Raw genomic sequence first — 20846 nt, 5'->3', positions numbered from 1 at the left:
ATAAATAAATAAAATATTTAAAAAAAAATGACTTGGGAAAATCAGTGTGAACATCAAATGAGTTTTGTTATTTAGAATTCTTCATAGATAATATGCATCTCAATATCCGTTTTGCCCTGCAGAGAGTGAAGGGAAGATTTAATTCACCAAATATGAAACTAAGTCATGTTGAATGCTTGCATCATAATATGTCATATGCCAGCCTTACCATAGGAAAGCATTCCTTTTTAATATCCTGGGCTAGGGTGTGACTCAAATCTTTGGATACTGGCTTTGTTTTTTCATGATGTCCATCTTAAACTTGAATGCAGAAAATGAGATAGAAGGAAACGGGAACATAATAAGAAAATGAAGGAATCTATTTTTGTTTGTTCAATAAGACCTTTTTATTTTTCTGACAGCATCAAAAGTCTCATTCTTACTTTTCTTTCCTTTAAGTTTGTAAATTCTGCCAGAACATTTACCATGCCATTGTAGTGCCATTCATTTCTCATTTTACTTTGTCTGCACAATCCTGATCAACTAATTTCATTTTTCTGCGGCTAAACGATTTTTTTTTTTTTGGCTGAATTGACTGGATGTTTGGCTTTGTGTAGACACAGCCTCACTGTAAGTTGGCCCCCTAATTCAATAATTCACCATGAAGACTGGTTTTCATCCTCAGTGTGTTGAACAGGCATCTAATCAACCATTAATTTCCTTTTTGTTGGATGAACATAGTAACTATTTCTTTCCTTCTGATGAGAAACAGAGGCAGAGAGGATTAGGGGTTGCCCTAAGTCAGAAAAGGAGGTTGAAGAATTCAGCCTCAGGAATCCGTACAGTATTCAGGAGTGATGTGGTAGAGAAAGGCCAGAATTGGGGGGGAAAAAAGAGATGGAGAAGAACTAATGGGTAGGTGCACCTATGTGGTGCTAGACATGGCACTCAGCACTTGAAATCAAGCCAGAAGGTTCTTTTACTGAAGAGTTGGACAACCTTGGACAAGTCTCTTAGATTCTCTAAACCTATTTTTTTATCGTCCTAGCGTGAAACAAATCGAGTGGAACTGAGCAATATTTTATTTTTTTATAATGCATAATTGTAATATTTCCAATGACAAATGTGAAATTATGCATATCTTTACTTAGTACCTTGTCATTTTCATTCTTGTCTTTTGAACTTATTAAGAGGTGGTAATAAATTTTACCATATTTATGAGGATGAAAAGTCTTCATTACTTACCTAAGTAACTTTGTTATAAACACTCCATTTATTTAAGAGAAATAACAGATGAGCCTAATAGCATTCTTATGAATTTAGACACTTGTGGTAGAGACCAATTCAAACTTAGTGTTGTGCACGAACAATGAATCATGGAACACTTCATCTAGAACTAATGATGTAATGTATGGGGATTAACATAAGAATAAAAAAAAAAGTGCAGCTACAGTTAACATAATACAATAATATTGACTAGTTTTGGGGTACCTGGGTGGTTCAGTCGGTTAAGTGTCTACTTTTGTCTCAGGGGTCCCCCAAATCCTGGGGTCCTGGGATCGAGCCTTGTGTCAGGCTCCCTGCTTGGCGGGGAGTCTGCTTCTCCCTCTCCCTTTGACCCTCCCCCTGCTCCGGTTCTCATTCTCTCAAATAAATAAATAAAATCTTTAAAAAAATATATTGACCAGTTTTATTAAAGCTATTTTGAGTAGACATCATGGATATATGTCTGAATTACATTGATCTTACTTATCTAAAGTAAATGGGATTTGGGCTGAAGCCTCAGGGATGATCTGAACCAGGGACTATGAGAGCTTCTAGGACCCTCCATCTCATGCCCCTCATTCTTCCTGCATGTCACCTTTATTTCTTCAGAGTAGCTTCTTCAATGAGGACTGAAAACATGGTCTCCAATAACTCACAGTTCATATTTCAGAGCATCTCTTTCTGGAAAGGAATAGAGATGTGGTCTCTTAGGTCCTAAGAGCAAAAATATATTGAAAGAATCTGATTGTCCAAGCTTGAGTCAGTTGCACAAAACCATGTAAGGGAGTGTGGTACCATCTTGAGTGATTTTCCCATTGTAACTGAAAGGAAGAATATAATAATAAGGAAACTCTCCTTTAAACCACTTTGAGTCATAGGATCATTAGCCTGAAGAAAGTGTGTGTGTGTGTGTGCACAGACAGAATAAAACATGATTACTAAAGTTTAATAAAGCATTGACAAAAGAAATTCTTTTTTTAGAATTTGCTTAAATACTTAGAATGATTACTTTTGTATGTTAATGCATTTATTTAGAAAACCTTTCCTGAACTCTCACAGAGTGTTACATGCTAGGCACTGGGCTGGATTCAGAAAAGTATAAAAATGCAGATTCTTTCCTCAATTAATTTACAACTTTTTTGTTAAAAAAAGGGCATACTCACCTAAGACTTTAAATTTTTTTTAATTTTTTATTTATTTGGATTATTTTAGAGAGGGAGAGGTGGGGAAGGGACAGAGGGAGAGAGAGAATCTTAAGCAGGCTCCATGCCTAGTGTGGAGCCTGACCCAGGGCTTAATCTCACAACCCTGAGGTCATGACCGGAACTGAAATCAAGAGTCGAATGCTTAATCAGCAGAGCCACCCAGGCGCCGTCTCACCTAAGACTTTTAATTACAATGTGGTTAGTGTCCAGTGAGAATACAGGAAGAACTAGAACCACTTACCCGGAGTGTTGGGCAAGTGTTATGAACATGAGCAGCAGGGGAAGACTTCATAAAAGGAATGGTACTTACTCTGGGCCTTGAAGACTAATAGGATGTAGATGGGTAGACAACATTTCACATGGAGGATGTTCTAAGTGGAGTCAATATATAGGGGTGGAAAGAGGACTCAAAGCCAAGGCAAGTGGCTGTTTCAAAACACCTTCCTGATATATTATATACAAAATTATTTTGCCTAGCAAATGCCCTTTTCAAAGATAGTTCAAAAGTTGGCTTCCTTTTATCCCTTATCTGGTTATGCCTTGTTCTGAAATAATAGAATATGAATTTGTGAGGCTGTATTGTAGTTAGTTGGTGTCTTGTCTATAGTATAATAAAAGTAAATTGTTCCAATGTTAAATCCTTCCTTAATATGCGTGAGAATTTCTTTTATTTAACAGAAACTTATTATAGGTCAAGAGGTGATGAATTGAGACTTTGATCCTGTTTTATTATTGAAAGTTACGATTTATGTATAAAAATTTATGGAGTACCTACAATGATGAAATTGACATATCTTGTCTCTCTCCTCACGGAGCTTGGAGTAATTTTGAAGACAGGATAATTCGATAAGCAATTTCAAGTGTTGATTGTTATGATAAACCAAGTCCAAGGAACTATGAGAACATGCAGCAGAAGGAGCTAAGCAGTTCAGAGTTTAGGGAAAAGAACAAGAAATGGAGAGGAGTAGAAATTGTTCAGAGGTACAGGGTCTGTGGAAGATATGCCACATAGAAAGAAAATGTCTGAATGTCAGGAGATAGTATTGAAAGTATGATGTATCCAAGGAACTAAAAAGAACTCTCCTTTCTTTTTTTTTTAATTTTTATTTTTTTATTATGTTAATCACCATATATCATTAGTTTTTGATGTAGTGTTCCATGATTCATTGTTTGCGTATAACACCCAGTGCTCCATGCAGTACATGCCCTCTTTAATACCCATCCTTTCTCTTTCCATTTCTCGTCTCTCCCTTCTGACCCACACCATGACTATGACTAAGGTCAGAGTGACCCAGCTGAGAGATACATGCTTATTCATTAATCTTTCTCTTGCTTATATTCTTTTCAGATTTCTTAAGTTGAAATAAATTCCAACTCTTTTTCAAGATGGTGCTTAATAACCAGAACCCCGTATTTCTAATATTGAACATAAAACTGGTTCTGACCAAGATTGTCAAATAAGGAAGCTTGCCGTCTGCTCTTGGGTTTCGTAATAAATGCATGTGATACAATTTAGCTTTGCTCAGTTCTGCCATCATGCTTCAGTTTGGATAGCCTTTACCCAAAACTCAGAGTTGTCAATAGACCCAGATGTTTGAGTTCTTTTGTACCAACTGTATTAAATCTCACTGATAGAAATTCCATGGGCTTGTTGGTCTCTACTATTAAGAAGACCATTCAAGACTCTGAGATGTTAAAATAAGTGATTTCTCTTTTCAGTGTGGAAGGTTATTCCTGTCAAGAGGAGATGCCATTTGGTCTAATGATTACATGTTATTAAATTAATATTTTAATTGGGTTGCCTGGTTATTCTAACCCCCTATGGCCTCAAGGTATATTCCTTCAAGATGATCTCTCACCATAATGTCTGCAGCTGATTCAAAGAAGTGAAAGGATATTTGTTAAAAGAGGAGATCATCACTCAAGATCATTTGCCTCGTTGGTGTCAGCCATCAGGCTAATACATTTATTTGGACAACAGTAGGTTCTGACAGAACTTAAAAAGTTCTCTTTCTCGGTTGTGAAATATGATGGATGTGCCATACTGGTGACCTTTACACAAGGCCACATGTTAATATTCAGGACCTCCCTTTTGTTGGCCTCAAACAATGGCTGTCATTAAGAAAGCTTGGTTTGCCAATATGCCCTCTGTTAGGATGCTGGACCGCTCCTGATTGGTCACCAGGAAGTATCATGTGCCTTTGATGGAAATGACATGGAAGATGTATGGTCAAAGTGCTGTGCTCAGCACCACTGCTGTGCAGGGGAGAAAACCACTATGACCCAAATAGCCCTGTGCTCAAACAATGTCGCACCAACCAAAGACAACATATTGGGAAGAAAAATGCTTGTAAACTGTGTGTGTTGGAAGATGTATTGGCCAGACGGCCATAGGGCAATCTTTGAACTATTGAAATCTTTAGAAATATTGTTTGGTTCTGAAACAATACTTACAAACCTAATTAATCAAGCATAGATGGTTTATTTTCAGGCTTTCCACAGTGTGTTGCTTTAATGCAAGAATAGGGTCTGTCGGGTTCTTTTTGCTGTTTCACAGAGGCACGCAGAAACTCAGCATGGGCATTCATGTTCATACAAGTTGAAGCTCTAAATTTCAAAATAATATCTACATAGATCTCTGGTGATCCCTTCAACAAAGGCCGGGGTTGGGGGTAGCCTGGATTCCTTTTTCAATTGTTCCTGATTCTATGTGTGACTTTTTTTTCACCCTTCTCCTTCATTTTATTTGTCAGAATCAGAATCGCTTATTCACAGAATCGTTGAAGAAAGATAATTTCTGTTGCAATCTCTAGTTTGAGGGGAAAACACTTTTGCATTTTTTTTTTTTTAACAGAATACCTACCATGAAGTGTTGCTTTCCTGAACATGTACTACTGAATGGTATGATTTAAAATATTTTCCAGTCTTAGTATCAAATTTTAAAAAGGTCATTGAGAAACTGCACATCCTCCAGGGGAAGGTCGAGAGATGTGAAAAGCATTTCATATAAAAAGCTAAGGTGCCATCTGGAGTGATACCACAGGCAGGTAGCACAAGCCTTTGTGTCTGAAGCAAGTCGTGGCTGAAATAAACTAATCACTCAGATGAAAGAATTGTCCAAGTCCTTAGTTGCATGCAAAATAGTGCTGGGCCAGAGTTTTAGCAAGACATGAAATATTACACTGGGTCATGGCAGTTGAACGGCATGAGTACAATCCCCGAGGGTCAACTCCTGGTTATTTATTTAGAGGCAGGTTATCAACTTGGTAGATTATCCAAGTGCTCCCCACTGCGTCCTTCAGGGCTAATGTCACTATTCACCAGCTGGTTAGACTACGAAGGGCAGGAGAAGGAAAAGGGGCTGAAACTCAACCCATGATTATAAAGCTTGTAAGCAGAGCAGATGAAAGATTTGGTGGGAAGAGAGAGGCTCAAGCTCATTATTTATCAGGAAAATATATAGATTAAAACTGCAGTAGCAGTACTGTTTTATACCTGCCAGAATGGCCAAGATTGAAAAACATAATCAAGTAATAATAGCAAGTGTTGGCAATGCTGTGGGACAATAAGAAGCTTTATACACTGCTAGTGGGAATGTAAATTGGTAAAAACACTTGGAAAACAGTGGGTATTGTATATTAAGGTGGAAGATGTGCTTACCCTATGACGTGGCTATCCCACTTCTAGAGAAACTAGTGTACATGGAACAGGAGTTGTGTGCAAAAATGTTTGCAGCAGCCTTGTTTGTAATATTAAAACACAAAACAAAACTGGACTTCACTCACACACCCATCAATAAGAAAATGGATGAATAAGTACTGGATATTTATATAATGAAATTGTGTTGGTCTTTGGCTACTTGTTTTCTTTAAACTATGTGTATATGTCATGCATACTCTTGTAGGCATATTAAGTTGTAAAATATGAAATTGCCTATATTTGACCATTTTTGTCCTACAACATAGCAATTTCATATGGTAACATAATGTTTCAAAAACAAATATAGAAAAAAATGTTCAGTGTAGTTAAAAAATACTGAGAGACTCATAGGACTAGAGGCCTGAGAATAGGGCTAGAGAATAATTAGGAGATCATGTTTTTTCATCTATAGATGAGGAAACCAGGGTCTGGAAATGTTCATTCAATGAATCCACTAGAAACTGAGTGTCCTGGTTCTTAAATTATACTCTGTTTGAAAGAATCTACAGTCTAACTATAGATCCAATCCACTTCTATGTCCCTAGGCTGGAAAGTTTCTGCGATTCTGTGTACTTGAAACTGAGTAAGGCTGTTGTATCATGGGGAAGAAGTAGTGTTATGGGAGGATGGTGAGGTATGTTTGAATGCTCTTCAGTTACCTTCTGATGCGTAGTGAGAGGCTGACTCTGTGTATCCTTTTACTAGTGTGGTATCAGGAGAAGAAACAACACTCTCATAGAAGGCAGGGACAGGCACCCTCACACTTCGCAGAGTACCTGAGCTATTTACAGGTACCTGCCTCTCTAGTGGCCACTTAATTCTCCCACACCCACGGTAGACATCAGCAACTTCCCTATGAACCAAGACACAGCCATGGAACTCCTCTTTAAAAATCGATGCCGCTTCCAATTTGGGCTTTTGGTGTTTGAGATGAAACTTGTTTGCCCTTTTTGGTAGGGGACAAGGCACTAGAGTTGGGATGGTGATTGTGGTGAACTGAGCAATGTGGACCAATCCCAAAGGAAAGAGAAGGGAAGTGTTTACTCTCAGACAAGTCTGCAGAAGGGGAGGATGGAGGGTGATGTGCACATGGAGAAAGGTAATGTTATAACGCTGACGAGCGTCCATCGGAGGGGTGAGAGATTCATTCATTCGTTTTTTCCAAAAGAAGTTTCTGAGCATGAACTTCTTGCTTAGTGTTTGAGATAATGTGGAGAATGATTCAGAGATGGTACTTGCCCTCATAGAGCTTACATTCTAGTCAGGAAGATTGGAATAATCTTGTAAACAATTACATATATAAAATGTTATTGTAATATATTGAATAAAAATAGAGACATGATGGAGGTCAGGAAGCCATTTGGGAATGAAATAGAGGAGTAAGCTTCTTTTAGAAGCAGTTACCTTTTAGATTAAAAATAAAAAAATAAAGATTTTACTTATTCTTCTCTGAGTCCTTTCTTTCTTTATGTAGATCTGAATTTATGACTTCTATTATTTGCCTTCTCCCTGAGAACTTGTTTTAATATTTCTTGTAAGGCACGTCTGTAGACAATAAATTTTCTCCACTTTTTTAAAAAAGATTTTATTTATTTATTTGAGAGAGAGAAAGAGAGAGAGAGAACAAGCAGGGGGAGGGAAGAAGCAGGGAAAAGCAGACTCCTCACTGAGCAGGGATCTCAACTCAGGGCTTGATCCCAGGACCCCGGATCATGACCTGAGATGGAGGCAGATGCTTAACTGACTGACCCACCCAGCCACTCCACATTTTTATTATTATTTGAGAAAGTATTTCTCATTAAGTGTTTAAATGTAATTTTGCTGGATATAGAACTCTAGGTTGGTGTTTTGGTTTTTTTTTCCTTCCAATACTTTGTAAATATTTCATTCCACTCTCTTCTTGCTTGTAGTTTCTGATGAGAAATCCACTTTAATTCTTATCCTTATTCTTCTAAAAGGTGCTCCCTGCCTCTTCCCACCACTGATTCTCAAGATCTTCTCTTTGTGTTTGGATTTCTGCAGTTTGAACATGATATGCCTAGGTGTAATTTTTTTTCTTTTTGGCATTTATCTTGCTTAATGTTCTTTGAGCAGCCTGGATCTATGGTTTGGTGTCCGTCATTAATTTTAGAAAGTTCTCAGCCATTATTACTTCAAATATTTCTTTTGCCCCATTCTCTCTCTTTTCTTCTTCCAAAAAGGATGGGTATCTTGTATCTTACAAAATTGTCCCACAGTTCTTGTATGTTCTGTTCTATTTTTTTAATTTTTAATTTTTATTTTTTCCCCAATCCTTTCTCTCTGTATTTTAGTTCAGAAGTCCTTACTGACCTATCTTCATGCTCACTTTTTCCTTGACCATGTTCAGTGTACTGATGAGCCCATTGAAGACATTCTTCATTTCTGTTACAGTGTATTATATTTATAGCATTTCTTTTTTTGTTGTATTTTTATTGTATTTCATTTTTTAATAAAAACTGTATATATTTAAACTGTACAACATGATGATTTGATACACACACACACATATATAGTGAAATGATTACTACTATAAAGCTAATTAACATGTCATCTCCTTACATAATTACCATTTTTTTGGTGTGTGATGAGAGCACCTGAAATCTACTCTCAGCAAATTCCCAGGATTCAGCACAGTATTATTAACTATAGTTACCATGCTGCACATTAGATCTCTAGATTTATTCATCCTATATAACTGTAACTTTGTACCCGTTGACTAACATTTCATTTCCCCCACCTTCCTGTCCCTACTAACTAGTGTTCTGCTCTCTGCTTCTATGTGTTCAGCTTTGTTGGATTCCACATATAAGTGAAATCAAGTAGCATTTCTTTTTGATTCTTTGAGTTTCCATCTTTCTGCTTACCTTACTTATGTGCTCTTTCTTGTTGTGTGCTTTCTCTGTTAGAGCCTTTAGCATATTAATCATAGTTATTTTAAATTCCTTCTCTGATAATTCCAACATCAGTGTAATATCTGAGTCTGGTTCTTAGGCTTTGTTTTGTCTCTTCAGCTGTGTTTCTTCTTGCCTTTTGGCATGCCTCACAATGTTTTGTTGAAGGCCAATCTTGATATATGAGGAAATAGGAACTGAGATAAAGAGATCCTTGGTGGTGATGGGTATTTATGTGAATCTGGCTAGGTGTTGGGTTGTGTTTAATGTTTATTGTAGCTGTAGGTGTCAGAGGCTTCATATTTCCTCCATTTTCATGCTTTTGTCTACTGTCTGGACTTTGGCTTTCCCTAACTATTCTTCCTCAAAGAGAGTCTTCATCTTCAGCTTTTTCAGCTATAATACGCTAGAGACCTAGTTGTGTGATGATAAGGTGTGGGTGGGGAGAAACAATTTATGATCTTATGATTAAATATCAGTCTTTTAATGAGTCTATGTTCCTGGGCTCTGACCTTCACAAGTATTTCTTGGTTTTTCTTTTATCTCCCTATGTGAGAAAAGATGACTAAATGGGGCTGTAGTGGGAAAAATGCCCTTCCCTGGGCTGGGATAAGGCTCTGGTATGCCTTTGCTATGGAAAGTGCTCTGGGAATATTTGGCAATGACTGTTATTCCCTTTTCTGTGTCAGAATTGTGAAAGAATCTTTCTCAGATCCTCAGCTTGAGAAACTGGGGTGGAGGACTGTGAGCAGGATTCTTCTAAGGCAAAATCCACTGAAGTATAGAGACCCTCTAAAACTGCATCCCTCAGGAGTTTCTCGCTCTCAAGCTACTCTACACTTAGCCTCCAACAATTCATCAAAATTACCATTTAAATGATCCTACCAGTTTATGGCTTCAGAGGCTTTTACTCTAGGTAAACAGACCTTGGTTTGAGTCTTTGGATTCACCTGTCTCTAGATTGTGGGGTGCCAGTTTGTCCTGCAAACTCAGTTCTCTGATGGGTCCAAGTAAAGTTGTTGATTTTTAGTTTGTTTAGCTCTTTCTTTTTGCAAGGATAGGAATGTCAATTTCCAAGCTGTTTCCATGTTGGAGCTGAAACTGAAAGTCCATTTCTTATATTTTCCCCCATTTTTGTTATCATTATCCCCATTTTACAGATGAGACAGATCCAACATAGACTCTCTAGCTCGTAACTGCTATACAAAACTACCATGCACATCCAAGTTGTGATCACTGCTCACTTGGCTGACTGCCAACTGCCTTCTGACTGGCTTCCATTCTTGTCCCCTTCTGCCCACTTTCCCTTAGAGAGCTTTCCAAAGGTACGTGCTGCTGTCATCACTCATCTATGTGAAACCTTCAGTAGCTTTCCATTCACATTGTGCAGTTCCCAGACCTCGCCTGCCCCTTCGCTCCTGCTCACTTCCATTCAGCCACTGGGACTAGCAGTCTTGGGAACACAACACAGTCCTTGTCAGGCTGGAATGCTCTTTTCCCTACTCCTGAACAACTAAGTCCTTTTCGGCCTTTGGGTCAGTCTCAGAGTCAATGTTACCTTCATGGATCTCTACCCATGTTTCTCTGTCTCAGCCCCTTGAATTTTCCCTGCCTTCACTCACCATAGTTTGTAACTCTGCTTAGTTGTGACCTATTTTTGGCATCTTCCCCAGGAGCTTGCAAGCTCCATGAAGGTAGGGGCCACATTTGCTTTAGTCTGTTGTACCCCCAGAGCCAAATACAGGGCAAAACACACAAGTAGGCATTTGATAAATATTTTTGAATAAATAAAATGAGGCAAACTCAAGATGGATGGAGAAGATACTATTTTCCACTTGAGTCCTTATTACTGAAAGAGGCCATTCATGAGCTATAGAGGGAGAGGAGAAGGCACATTTTCAATAACAACAACAATAATAATAACAGCTAAGGCTTGCTGAGTACTTCCTGTGTGCCAGGTACTGCTTTGAGCCCTTGTTTATTAACTTACTTACGCTGCATTTGAACCCTGTCTAGTAGGTATTATGATTATTGCCATTTTATGAGTGAGGAAACTAAGAGGGCAATTGAGCAACTTGGTCCTAGTAACACAGCCAGGAAGGGGTAAGAGAGGTTTGGCCCAAGGAGTCTGGGTGCAGAACTTGCACACTTGGTCTTTAAGCTCTACCACTGTTCAGGGCTTGTTGCACTGCAACCTCTTTCTGTAGACTCAAACCCATTGGCTTACAAAGGACTCTCACGCCACAGCTAGGAGAAATGGTGAGAAGTGGCAGATTCCATTAAACTCCACGGTGTGGTTAAGAATCCTTTTAAAGAGTATATTGGAGTTTTCAATATTAATTAAAGACCTATTAAAGGGTTGTGTTTGATTTTACATGCAGGAGATGACATGAATTAGCTTTAGCTCCTATTTGTGCTGACAGTCAAGGGCAAAATGAGCTTTGGGGAATTAACTGTCTCTGGGTTTTAGTTCTTCTTCCAGGATAGTTGCCTCTGGTCCTCCCATAACATGAACATGTTAGTTAGAAGCCCAAGAAAGTGAAGAGACAGAGTGGGGATACAAACATAGGAGTCATATATTGAGGGATAGCTGCCAGGCAGGGGCGCAAAGGGGTGCTGCATCATGCCTGCTGGTATCATAGAGGGGCAGAAAGTGCAGGAGTTAAATGACTAGCAAATGAATAAAATGAATAAATCAGAATCTGTCATGACTTATCATGAACTATTTTGCTGCTCAAGAGGAAGATAAATTGCTTCTGTGGAAGACATTCAGCTCTGAGTCTTATTTTATTGTACCTTGAAATCTCCTGTCTGTCACAATATTACTTTCAATGAAATTAGCAACAGATGGAAGACCCGAGCTGCAAGATGACAGGCAGAGTTGCCTACACATGAAAAGAACTTGCAAAACTGGGATAATGGGAAGTTTTTTTTTTTAAGCAAACAACACACCCACAGAACAAGGGCCTCAACTAGTGAGGAAAGTTGGAGGGGTGGCTGGGGGAGCCTCGAGAATGTGGGCTTTCCTGAGAGTGAATTCCAGTTATTGGGCCATAGGCAGATGCCCTTTCTTCTTTGGCACATTGGAAGCCCTGCTGAGAGCATTGACTACAGCCCAAAGCATGGACCCTAGGACAGTGTCAGACCTGTGATCAGGTGCCACTGCTTGTTAGCTGTTTCTGTGCTAACTTCTATCCCTCCCGTCATCAAACCCAGTTCCCGTAGTTTGCTCTGGCAATCTGGCATTGATTGTGGAGTAGAAAAACAAAATCCCCTTAAAATCTAAGACATGGGTCCCCACCCCAGCTTTTGTGATGCTTGGTTAGTGGTATGGACAAGGTGCTTACTGGCTGACTTCAGTTTTCTCAGAAAAATGAGGAAGCAAAAGGGTTGTTGTTAGGCTCAAGGGGGATTACTGATGGGAAAAGAAATAAGATGTAAAGGAGATACAAGCTGTAAAGTGATACAGAGTGCTGGTTTCTGAAATGAAGACTTGTCCATAGAGAGATAATACTCTGAGGAGAAAGACACCATTGATTTCATGCTTCAGCATGTTTGTGATTGCTTAGACTAACTCATAGTTATAACAGTACCTGAAATTTCCTATGAGTGAATTAGACAAGTGTTTCCCTGAACACTCATTATAATCCCCATGGGGCTTACAAACCACAGGTCCTGGGGTCCTGGGACCATGTATCTGTATTTTTCAAAGCGTGCTGGGTATTGGCTAATGCACAGCTAGGATTGGAAAATACTGCATTAGATTTAAGAGATGTGTGACCTAATAAAGAGCACTGGACTTGAAATCATGAGCAGGGGATTTTGGCTAAAATTCTGTCACTATCTCGGTGGGGAAATTTGAAAACTTTTTAAAAAAGACTGGAAACCATTGGAGATTGCAAAATGCCCTTCCATTTGCCACAGTCTCTGGTTGTTTAATGCTAAAACAACTGGTTGTTCTATTCAATTCAGGCAACCTGGTAATTGTATCATAAAGGAAACTTGAAATTCACTCCGGTGTCCGTGAGACTGAGAGGCTCTGGATTGCCGTGCTGAAGTCCATTTTGCTATAAATCAGCTGGTCAATTTAGTCTCAAAATGATCCATTCTGTTGGCCTGGGTAATATTTTGTCATTGGAGAAGTACCTAGTATCTGATAGGAGCTCAATAAATATTGGTTGAATAACTAAATAAGCATAGTCACCATCTGTCCCAACACCATACAAGGAGGCTTTAATAATTATTCCCCATATATAGTATTACATATATCCATGTATATAATATATTTATTTTATTGCAAATACAATGTTACTTATTTGCTCTTCTAATAAGCAAGGAAATCTCTGTTGCACAGGTAGTGAGATTCAGGCTCCTAGAGGTGTTTTTTAAAAAGTATTTTATTTATTTGAGAGAAAGAGAGAGAGCACGAACAGGGGGAGGGGCAGAGGTAGAGGGAGAGTAGGCAGAGTAGGGAGCCCAATGCAGGACTCAATCCCAGGACTCCGGGATCATGAACTGAGCTGAAGGCAGACGTTTAACCGACTGAGCCACCCAAGCGCCCCATAGGCTCCTAGAGGTATTTAAGCAGAGATGCATGTGAGGGTGGTGGGGGCCAGCCTCAGATGATTTATAAGACCTCTTTCAACTCCTAACTTTTGGGATGTGAAGGTGCGTAAAGTGCCTTTGAAACTTCCATCCTGTTCTTGATGTTTGAACAATAGAACAAGGGCAGATCAAATGCCGCTGGTTCTAGTGCTGTAAATTTTCCTTTGGGATCAAGAGTCCTAGAGCTACTGTTATGAAAGATTCTAGATATTGCTTTGCATTTGGGAAAGCCTGATGTATTTGTGTGCCATTTCGAATTCTGGGCTTTTAAGATGAAATGAAGCAATCAATTAAAATGAAAATAAAAGCTCAACCTTCCTAAAGTGTTGGAGGTAGGCAAGGCTTCTAGAACTCTAAAATTTGCTTATGCACAAAGCTTGCACATGCATTCCCATGGTGCCCAGCTGAATATTTATAAAATCATATTCTGAGATGAAGATGGTATGGAGGGAAGCAAATGATACTGTGACTTTTATAGGGCTGGCCATAGGCCAAAGATGCAAACTGATGGCCTGTGGTGATTCAGAGAGCAGATGTGTTTTGTGGAGCCCATGGTATGTTTTTTAAAAAATTGAGTGAGTTACCAACATTGAAAAATTATAAGTTTTTACATATATAAAAATATATTTCTGCTTCTCCTGAAAATCCAGAAAAATCTGTCTACACTGGGCCTACCTGCCCTCATGGCAACGTAAGGCATGGTCTGAGAAGTGGCTGGACGTATACTCCCAGCATACCCCTCCTTGGCCCTTTCTCTCATTTCTGTTATCTCCAAGCCCCCCAGAGGCATTTGCTTTGATTCCTCCTTTTGCAGATGAGGCTGTGGTTTAGGAAGAGTGTGTCCTGGTACCTAACATGGCCAGCATCCTCTTTGCCCCTTGCCCACAGCTTGAGCACAAGGAATAGGAATCTTGCTAAGACTTGTTACGCCCTGGCACTGTTTCTGCCACACAGTAGAACTCATGCAGTAGACCTCCTTGCCCTTCCCATTCCACACTTCCCACCTCCTGGTTTTTCCTCTTTTCTACCTTCTAATAAGGTAGAAATCTAGGAAATCTCTGTTGCACAGGTAGTGAGATTCAGGCTCCTAGAGGTGTTTTTTTAAAAAATATTTTTTTATTTTCTGAACTCCCCAAATCTGAACATGAAAAGGGCTGTTGTTAACTGCTCTGGGACAATTGGAACTATTGTGGATACCTGTTTCCTAGCACTGCTGTAATAAAGAATCACAAACAGGATGGCTTAAACCAAATTGTTTTCTCCCAGTTCTGGCAGCCAGAAGTCAGAAATCCAGGTGACAGCAAGATTGGCGCCTTCTGGAGGTTCTGAAGGAGAATTCCTTTCATGTCCTTCTTTGAGCTGCTGCTGATTGCTGTAATCCCTGGCATAGCTTGGCTTGGAAAGCCCCCCACTGCCGTCCCTGCCTCCATCATCACGTGGTGTTCTTCCTGTGCACCCATGTCTGTTTCTCCTTCCGATCAGGACGCTCGTCATATTGGATTATGGCCTCACTCTAACAACCTCAACGTGATTGCACTTGCAAAGACTCCATTTCCAAATAAGGTCACATTCATAGAATTCACAGACGGTTGGAACTTCAACATATCTTCTTGGGGGACACAATTCAACCCATTAGCCTCAAACTAGCTTTCTGACCTATAAAATGGAGGTAATAATAGCATCTGTTAGATACAGTTTGTGTGAAGACTGATTGACCAACATATCTAGGCCTTCACACAGTGCTTCCAACAGAAGCATGTTCAGCCTTTTACCTCCCTTGCCATATCTTTTCCCTCCTCTACTTCTCCCACTTAGGCACTCAGGTCCTTGGCTTCTTTGTCATTTCTGTTTGTTCAGTATAGAAATGTGAAACAAATAAATAATCCATATATTACCCGATTTCATTCTTTCTACCATTAATTTTGAAGGTAATATTGAAGTGCATTCTTTTAAACTAATATGTTTACTTTTGCATTGTCTCCAGGAAAGATTCAGACTCCAGAGGCATGTAAAAGCCTGCTTTATGCCCACCCACACATGGTCCCCAGGTCTCCTGTTGTGAGTGCAGCTTCAGAGGAAGAGAGTCATGGAGAAGCCAGTTCCTCCCAGACACCATCCAATCAATTCGATGAGACCCTACTGATCCTCACTGTCAGACGAGAAATTAAGAGAGCCAGAGGAGCACCCCGTGAGGCCTGGAGCAGTCCAATTTTGGCAAAGCACGTGACAAAAAAACTTATTAGATCCCACTCAGTCACTCCTTTGCACCTGGAGGCTGCAGGCACACACATCAATAGGCATGTGAGACTTCAGAACCAGCCCTCCTGCAATTCCAGGGGAGATTCTGCCCCACTTGGTAAGGATCACTTTGTGGTTCTTGTGTGTGTGTGTTTTTTTAATTAATTTATTTTAGAGAGAAAGAGAGAAAGAGCACAAGTGGGAGGAGCAGAGGGAGAGAATCTCAAGCAGACTCCACACTGAGTGCAGAGCCTGATATGACCCTGAAATCATGACCCAAGATGAAACCAAGAGTCAGACGTTTAACCGACGGCACCACCCAGGCGCCCTGACTTTGTGGTTCTTAATTCCTTGTTTCTCTCTTCAATTGGTCACATTTTGTTTTTAAATTAATATAAACAGTAAAATTACTGACTCAATGGCAGATCCTATTCTAGAAGGTTCTATAAGAGCTGTATCAGTCAGTCTTGAATGGAAGTCTACTTGTTGTCAAGTATTGTTTTGGAGGAGAGAACAAGTGTGATTTGATGACAAGTAATGTGAGATGACTCAGGTATTGCACCAGATAATAATGATGATGACAATTATTGCTATCATGATCATTCCAGCCCTCATTTAATTAGCTCTCACCATGTGCCATACAATGTACTGAGCATTTCATATTATTTTATGAAACCCTCCCATAACACCGTTAGGCAGGTAATGTCGTTATCCCCATTTTACAGGTAAGGAAACTGTGAATTCATAGCACAGAATAATGTATATGACGACAAAGTGTCTCAAAATTGCTCCTAGGAGGAATGAGTAAAAATAAGGAAATGGACCAGAAGGAATGAGCTTTGAAACCAGGGACACCAGGGCTCAAATCTCTACCTTCTCCCATTTCTGTTCAGTAGCCATGATCAGTCTTATACATGTTCTTTGAGCTCAATATTTTCATCTGCAAACTAACAACAATTAACTGCCTTGAAAAGATGTTGTAATTAGAGGATTGATATAAATGAAGTTCACTGAACACAGCAGGGACCAAACAGCAGTGGGGAAGATGGTGGTGGTGTTTATGGTGCTGTTGTTCAGACTGAGGTAAGAATATGTGAGGAAACAATGTATATTCCAGATGCTCTAGAACTGTCATGTAGAAGGATTAGATTAATTTTACATAACTTTTTTTTGGAAAATTTTGGTAGATTTCACTTCATATGTTTATGCAGTTTGTTGGAATTGACCAATAGAATAAAGAGACAGATTTTTACTCAATACAAAGGAGAATTTTCTTTGAACTAGAGGAGAATGTCCTGCTTGGACTAGAAGTGGCAAAGGAGGGGCTGGTAGACCTGCTACCAAAGATGCTCATTCAGAGATTGCTTCATTTCTGGGAAGCCAGGCTTGAGGATGGGATGCTGAGGATGCTGGTTGGTTAACTTTTTTTTTTTTTTTTGTCTTACTATGTATAAGACAATGTGCTAAAATCTGAACATACATCTTCAGTTTTGATCCATATGGCCATTCTCTTAGACAAGAACTGCTATTTCCCCATGCTTTAGATGCAGAATCTGAAGCCCAGGGGGATTCTGTAACTTTAGGGCTGGAGCCAGGATTCAAGCCTTCCGTTTTGACTCCAGGTCAGAGTATACCTATACTGATTTTAAACATGACGATAACAGCTCTTGGGTATTGAGCACTTACTATTTACTAGATGCTTTACTTTTAGCATGTTCTTCTCTCAGATACTTAACTAGTTTGCTTTTTCTCTTCAAGTCTTTATTGAAATTGTCACCTACATGTGCATTATTTTTCTACTTTGGATTTATTCCCAGCTGATGCTCACTCAGTTCTTCATTTGCTTCTTTAGTCATCTACTTTCTCATCCCCACCCCCTTTCTCCACAACTAGAATTAAGCTCTGTAAGTGCAGGGACATTACTTGCTTTATGCTTCTCTGGATCTCCAGTATCTAGAATACTGGCAGACATACAACAGACAAATCTTAATGAATGAATAAATGAATGAACAAACTTAATCCTATTAGTGACCTTGTGAAGTAAGTAATACAATCCTCATGGTTCAGGTAAGGACAAAGAGGCTTAGGCCAGGTGATGTGCCAGGATTTGAATCTATGATGGTCTGACACCAAAGCCTTGTTGATTCCATTACACCACACTCCCTAAGAGAGTGTTACAAAATGCATCATTACCGAATTGCATTCAGGGAAGGAATTCCTATTCTTTGCTTATGACAGAGCCTTGACCTGTCTTGACCTGTCTAGGTTACATTCTGTTGCTCCAAATTCCAGAACCACATCCATGTTCTCTTATGGAATTCCCTTGCACTGATTATTGATAGCAATGAATTGGTTATCTGCCATGGCTGCAAATCCAAATCAACAAATATCTATTAAGCATCTAGTTTTCAGAAAGTTAGTGTGTTTGGCATTCTGAAAGGTTTTACTTACTTGGAGATATTGAAATGCCATTCCACCTTTATTTCCAGGAAATAATTCTTATACTGAAAAATGAAAGTCACTAAGAGTTTTTCAGTGTTTGATTTGGGTATGTTGAGTATGTTGGGTATGTTGAGTGTGTAGTGGGAGATGCCTGATACATACCAGGACAGTATGTAATGAGCTAATTGAATTGCCTGGATATAGACTGGCTGTTTGACACCCGCCATAAGGAAGGTACCGTGCATATTTTTTGAAATGTGAATGCTCTTGTAGATTGCTCCAAATATTCTATATATCTACATGCTATTCAAAGCCCTTTAAAACTTGTGGAAAGTGATTTAAGGCACATAAATTTTCTTAATTTACTACTGAAGAATTAGACTTTATGTAGGTCAATGGGTATAATTTCTCAGGGAAAAACTATACATAAGGAGATAAATATATATATATATATATACATATATATATTCTTTTACAGTATTGACCATATTGTAAAAAATCTCAACTTTTACATAAAAATTATTTGACTGGGCAAATAAAGAAAAACATCAAATTGATTATTAGTATTAGTGTGTATGTATGTATTGGGTAGATCTGGATCAGATTAATTCCCTGATTGTTTTAATTTTCAGCTGGTTGAATTTGTAATAAAAACTTGGGTGTTTAAATTATCAGTTGGAAGTCTACATGGGCTGTGGATCCATTTGCTTTGCCCACTCTCTAATTCCACTTTATTTTCCACTCAAATTTTTCCCTGGTTTAGAATCTGTGGCCCTATTTTCGTCACCAATTCTTCTGTTTCCCTCTCTTGAGCCATTTTGAACAGCTTTCCTTGACATGAAAAGTATTATGAGGGTCTGTAAAAATGATTTTTTTGGAGAGGGTGCTTTTAAACAACAGGAAGGGAATAGATAGCTTTTTATTTTCTTAAGGCAATGCCAGGGAAGCAGGCAAGGGGAATGTCCGGGGCTTCTCTCTCTCTCTCTTTCTCTCAGCACATTGCAAATGTTGATTTCTCACACATCCAGTTATCAGCAGAGATTTTCTGAAAGTCGTGGCAGGGCGGGTGAATTCCGCACACTTCAGGGCCCCTCCTCCCTTGTCTGCCTTCCAGGTCCCGCTGCGAGGCCTTCCACCGCCATCGGCCTCTGCAGGAAAAGCCAGACCCCTTTGGCCTCGTCGGAGGTCCCCCGGAGTTCCTCGCAGCCAGAGCGGGAGGACAGGAAGGCAGCCCCAGTAGGCGCTCAGGCGGACCCCCATCGCCAAAGCCGGCCCCGGGGCGCGCCCCTAAGTCCGGCTGGAGGAGGCGCAGTTGCCATGGCACCGGAGATGCTCCCCAAGCATCCTCATCCCCCGGGGAAAAGGGGGCCCAGGGTGGACGCCTCCCTCCACGGCAATCTGGCAGGAGCGTCCCTTCCTCTGCTCGCCGGTGCTCCCACCCATCTCCCCTCAAAGAGGTTAATCAAGGTTTGCTCTTCTCCCCCCGCCCGCCCACGCCAGCGTTTCCATACGGTTTGTTCACAGGCCCCTCCTAGGCCGGGGGTGAATGCTCACTTACATGGACCGCTGTGAGGGAATTGTCTGCGGGTGCTGCCCATCTTCAAATCAATGCCTGCCCAGGACAACAGAAAAGGCCTCAGATGTACTGGTTTCCACAGAACCATTGTTAGGCTTTTGTGAAGCAGTTTTGAACCTAATAAATAATGTCAAAAGTCTCTATCGCAGCCAAAAATGTTCCTTTTGAAGCATTTCTAATAGTATTTTTGTTCTGCGGTGTCTCCCAGTGTCACAAAGAATTTGTGTCTCACAATGGGGATGGGGTACATCGCGTGCCACTTCGCAATGTGCCTGTGGGGATCGGACCCCTTTTTGTTTTGCTCTCACAGGTAAACGGTTTCATTTGCCAACTTGAGCTTTGGTTTAAGGATGTTTTCTAAGGGCCTTTTGAATCTCTAAACAGAGGTTTGGAAAACATAATTGAATGTCTGTAATTTAATAGTTACCATGAAATTTGATTACTCCTGATGTGCCTAGGGGAATTCTTCAGACTATATTAGGGTTTTTATGTCAGAAACCTGAAGCTGGATCCTCCTTTGAGGTCCTGAAACACTTGGAACTCATTTTAATGCAAAAGAGATACTGAGTTTTCTTATTTTGGAATAAAAAAAAACAACAACAAAACAAAACACTGGAGAACCTTAGGTAACATTCTATCAAATTGGTCATTTTAGGCAATATTTTTTACTTCAGTTAATGTAGGTTCAACAGCAGCTTTTTACCATGATTTAATGCAGAGACTAATTTTAACAAATGATCTTATGTGTTTTTAGTGTAGTATTCTTTTTTTCAGCTTTGAAAGAGAAACACAGATCAACGAAACCAATACATCCATGTGTAATTTTTCATTCAAGTTCCTTGCAATTTTTCCCCCAGGCTTGGATCCAGAAAGTCCGATAAAGGGTGTTTATAAATCCTACTGCATTTTTCCCCATTCAGTTCA

The 20846-nt window shown here is 39.7% G+C and overlaps 1 protein-coding gene across 1 annotated transcript; it reads left to right on the top strand.

Moving 5' to 3' along the window:
* The first annotated feature begins 15657 nt into the window (after positions 1 to 15657).
* C5H12orf42 (chromosome 5 C12orf42 homolog) lies at positions 15658 to 20187 on the top strand. The gene is made up of 2 exons (XM_006748192.3): positions 15658 to 16022; positions 19461 to 20187. The coding sequence occupies exons 1-2, from the start codon at positions 15704 to 15706 to the stop codon at positions 19916 to 19918; spliced, it is 777 nt and encodes a 258-aa protein (XP_006748255.1). The 5' UTR covers positions 15658 to 15703; the 3' UTR covers positions 19919 to 20187.
* Positions 20188 to 20846: the final 659 nt, after the last annotated feature.

The sequence above is a fragment of the Leptonychotes weddellii genome, chromosome 5 (assembly GCF_054177405.1).
Source record: "Leptonychotes weddellii isolate Sample4059 chromosome 5, ASM5417740v2, whole genome shotgun sequence".
Lineage (NCBI taxonomy): Eukaryota > Metazoa > Chordata > Mammalia > Carnivora > Phocidae > Leptonychotes > Leptonychotes weddellii.
This window is presented reverse-complemented; position numbering and strand designations above follow the sequence as displayed.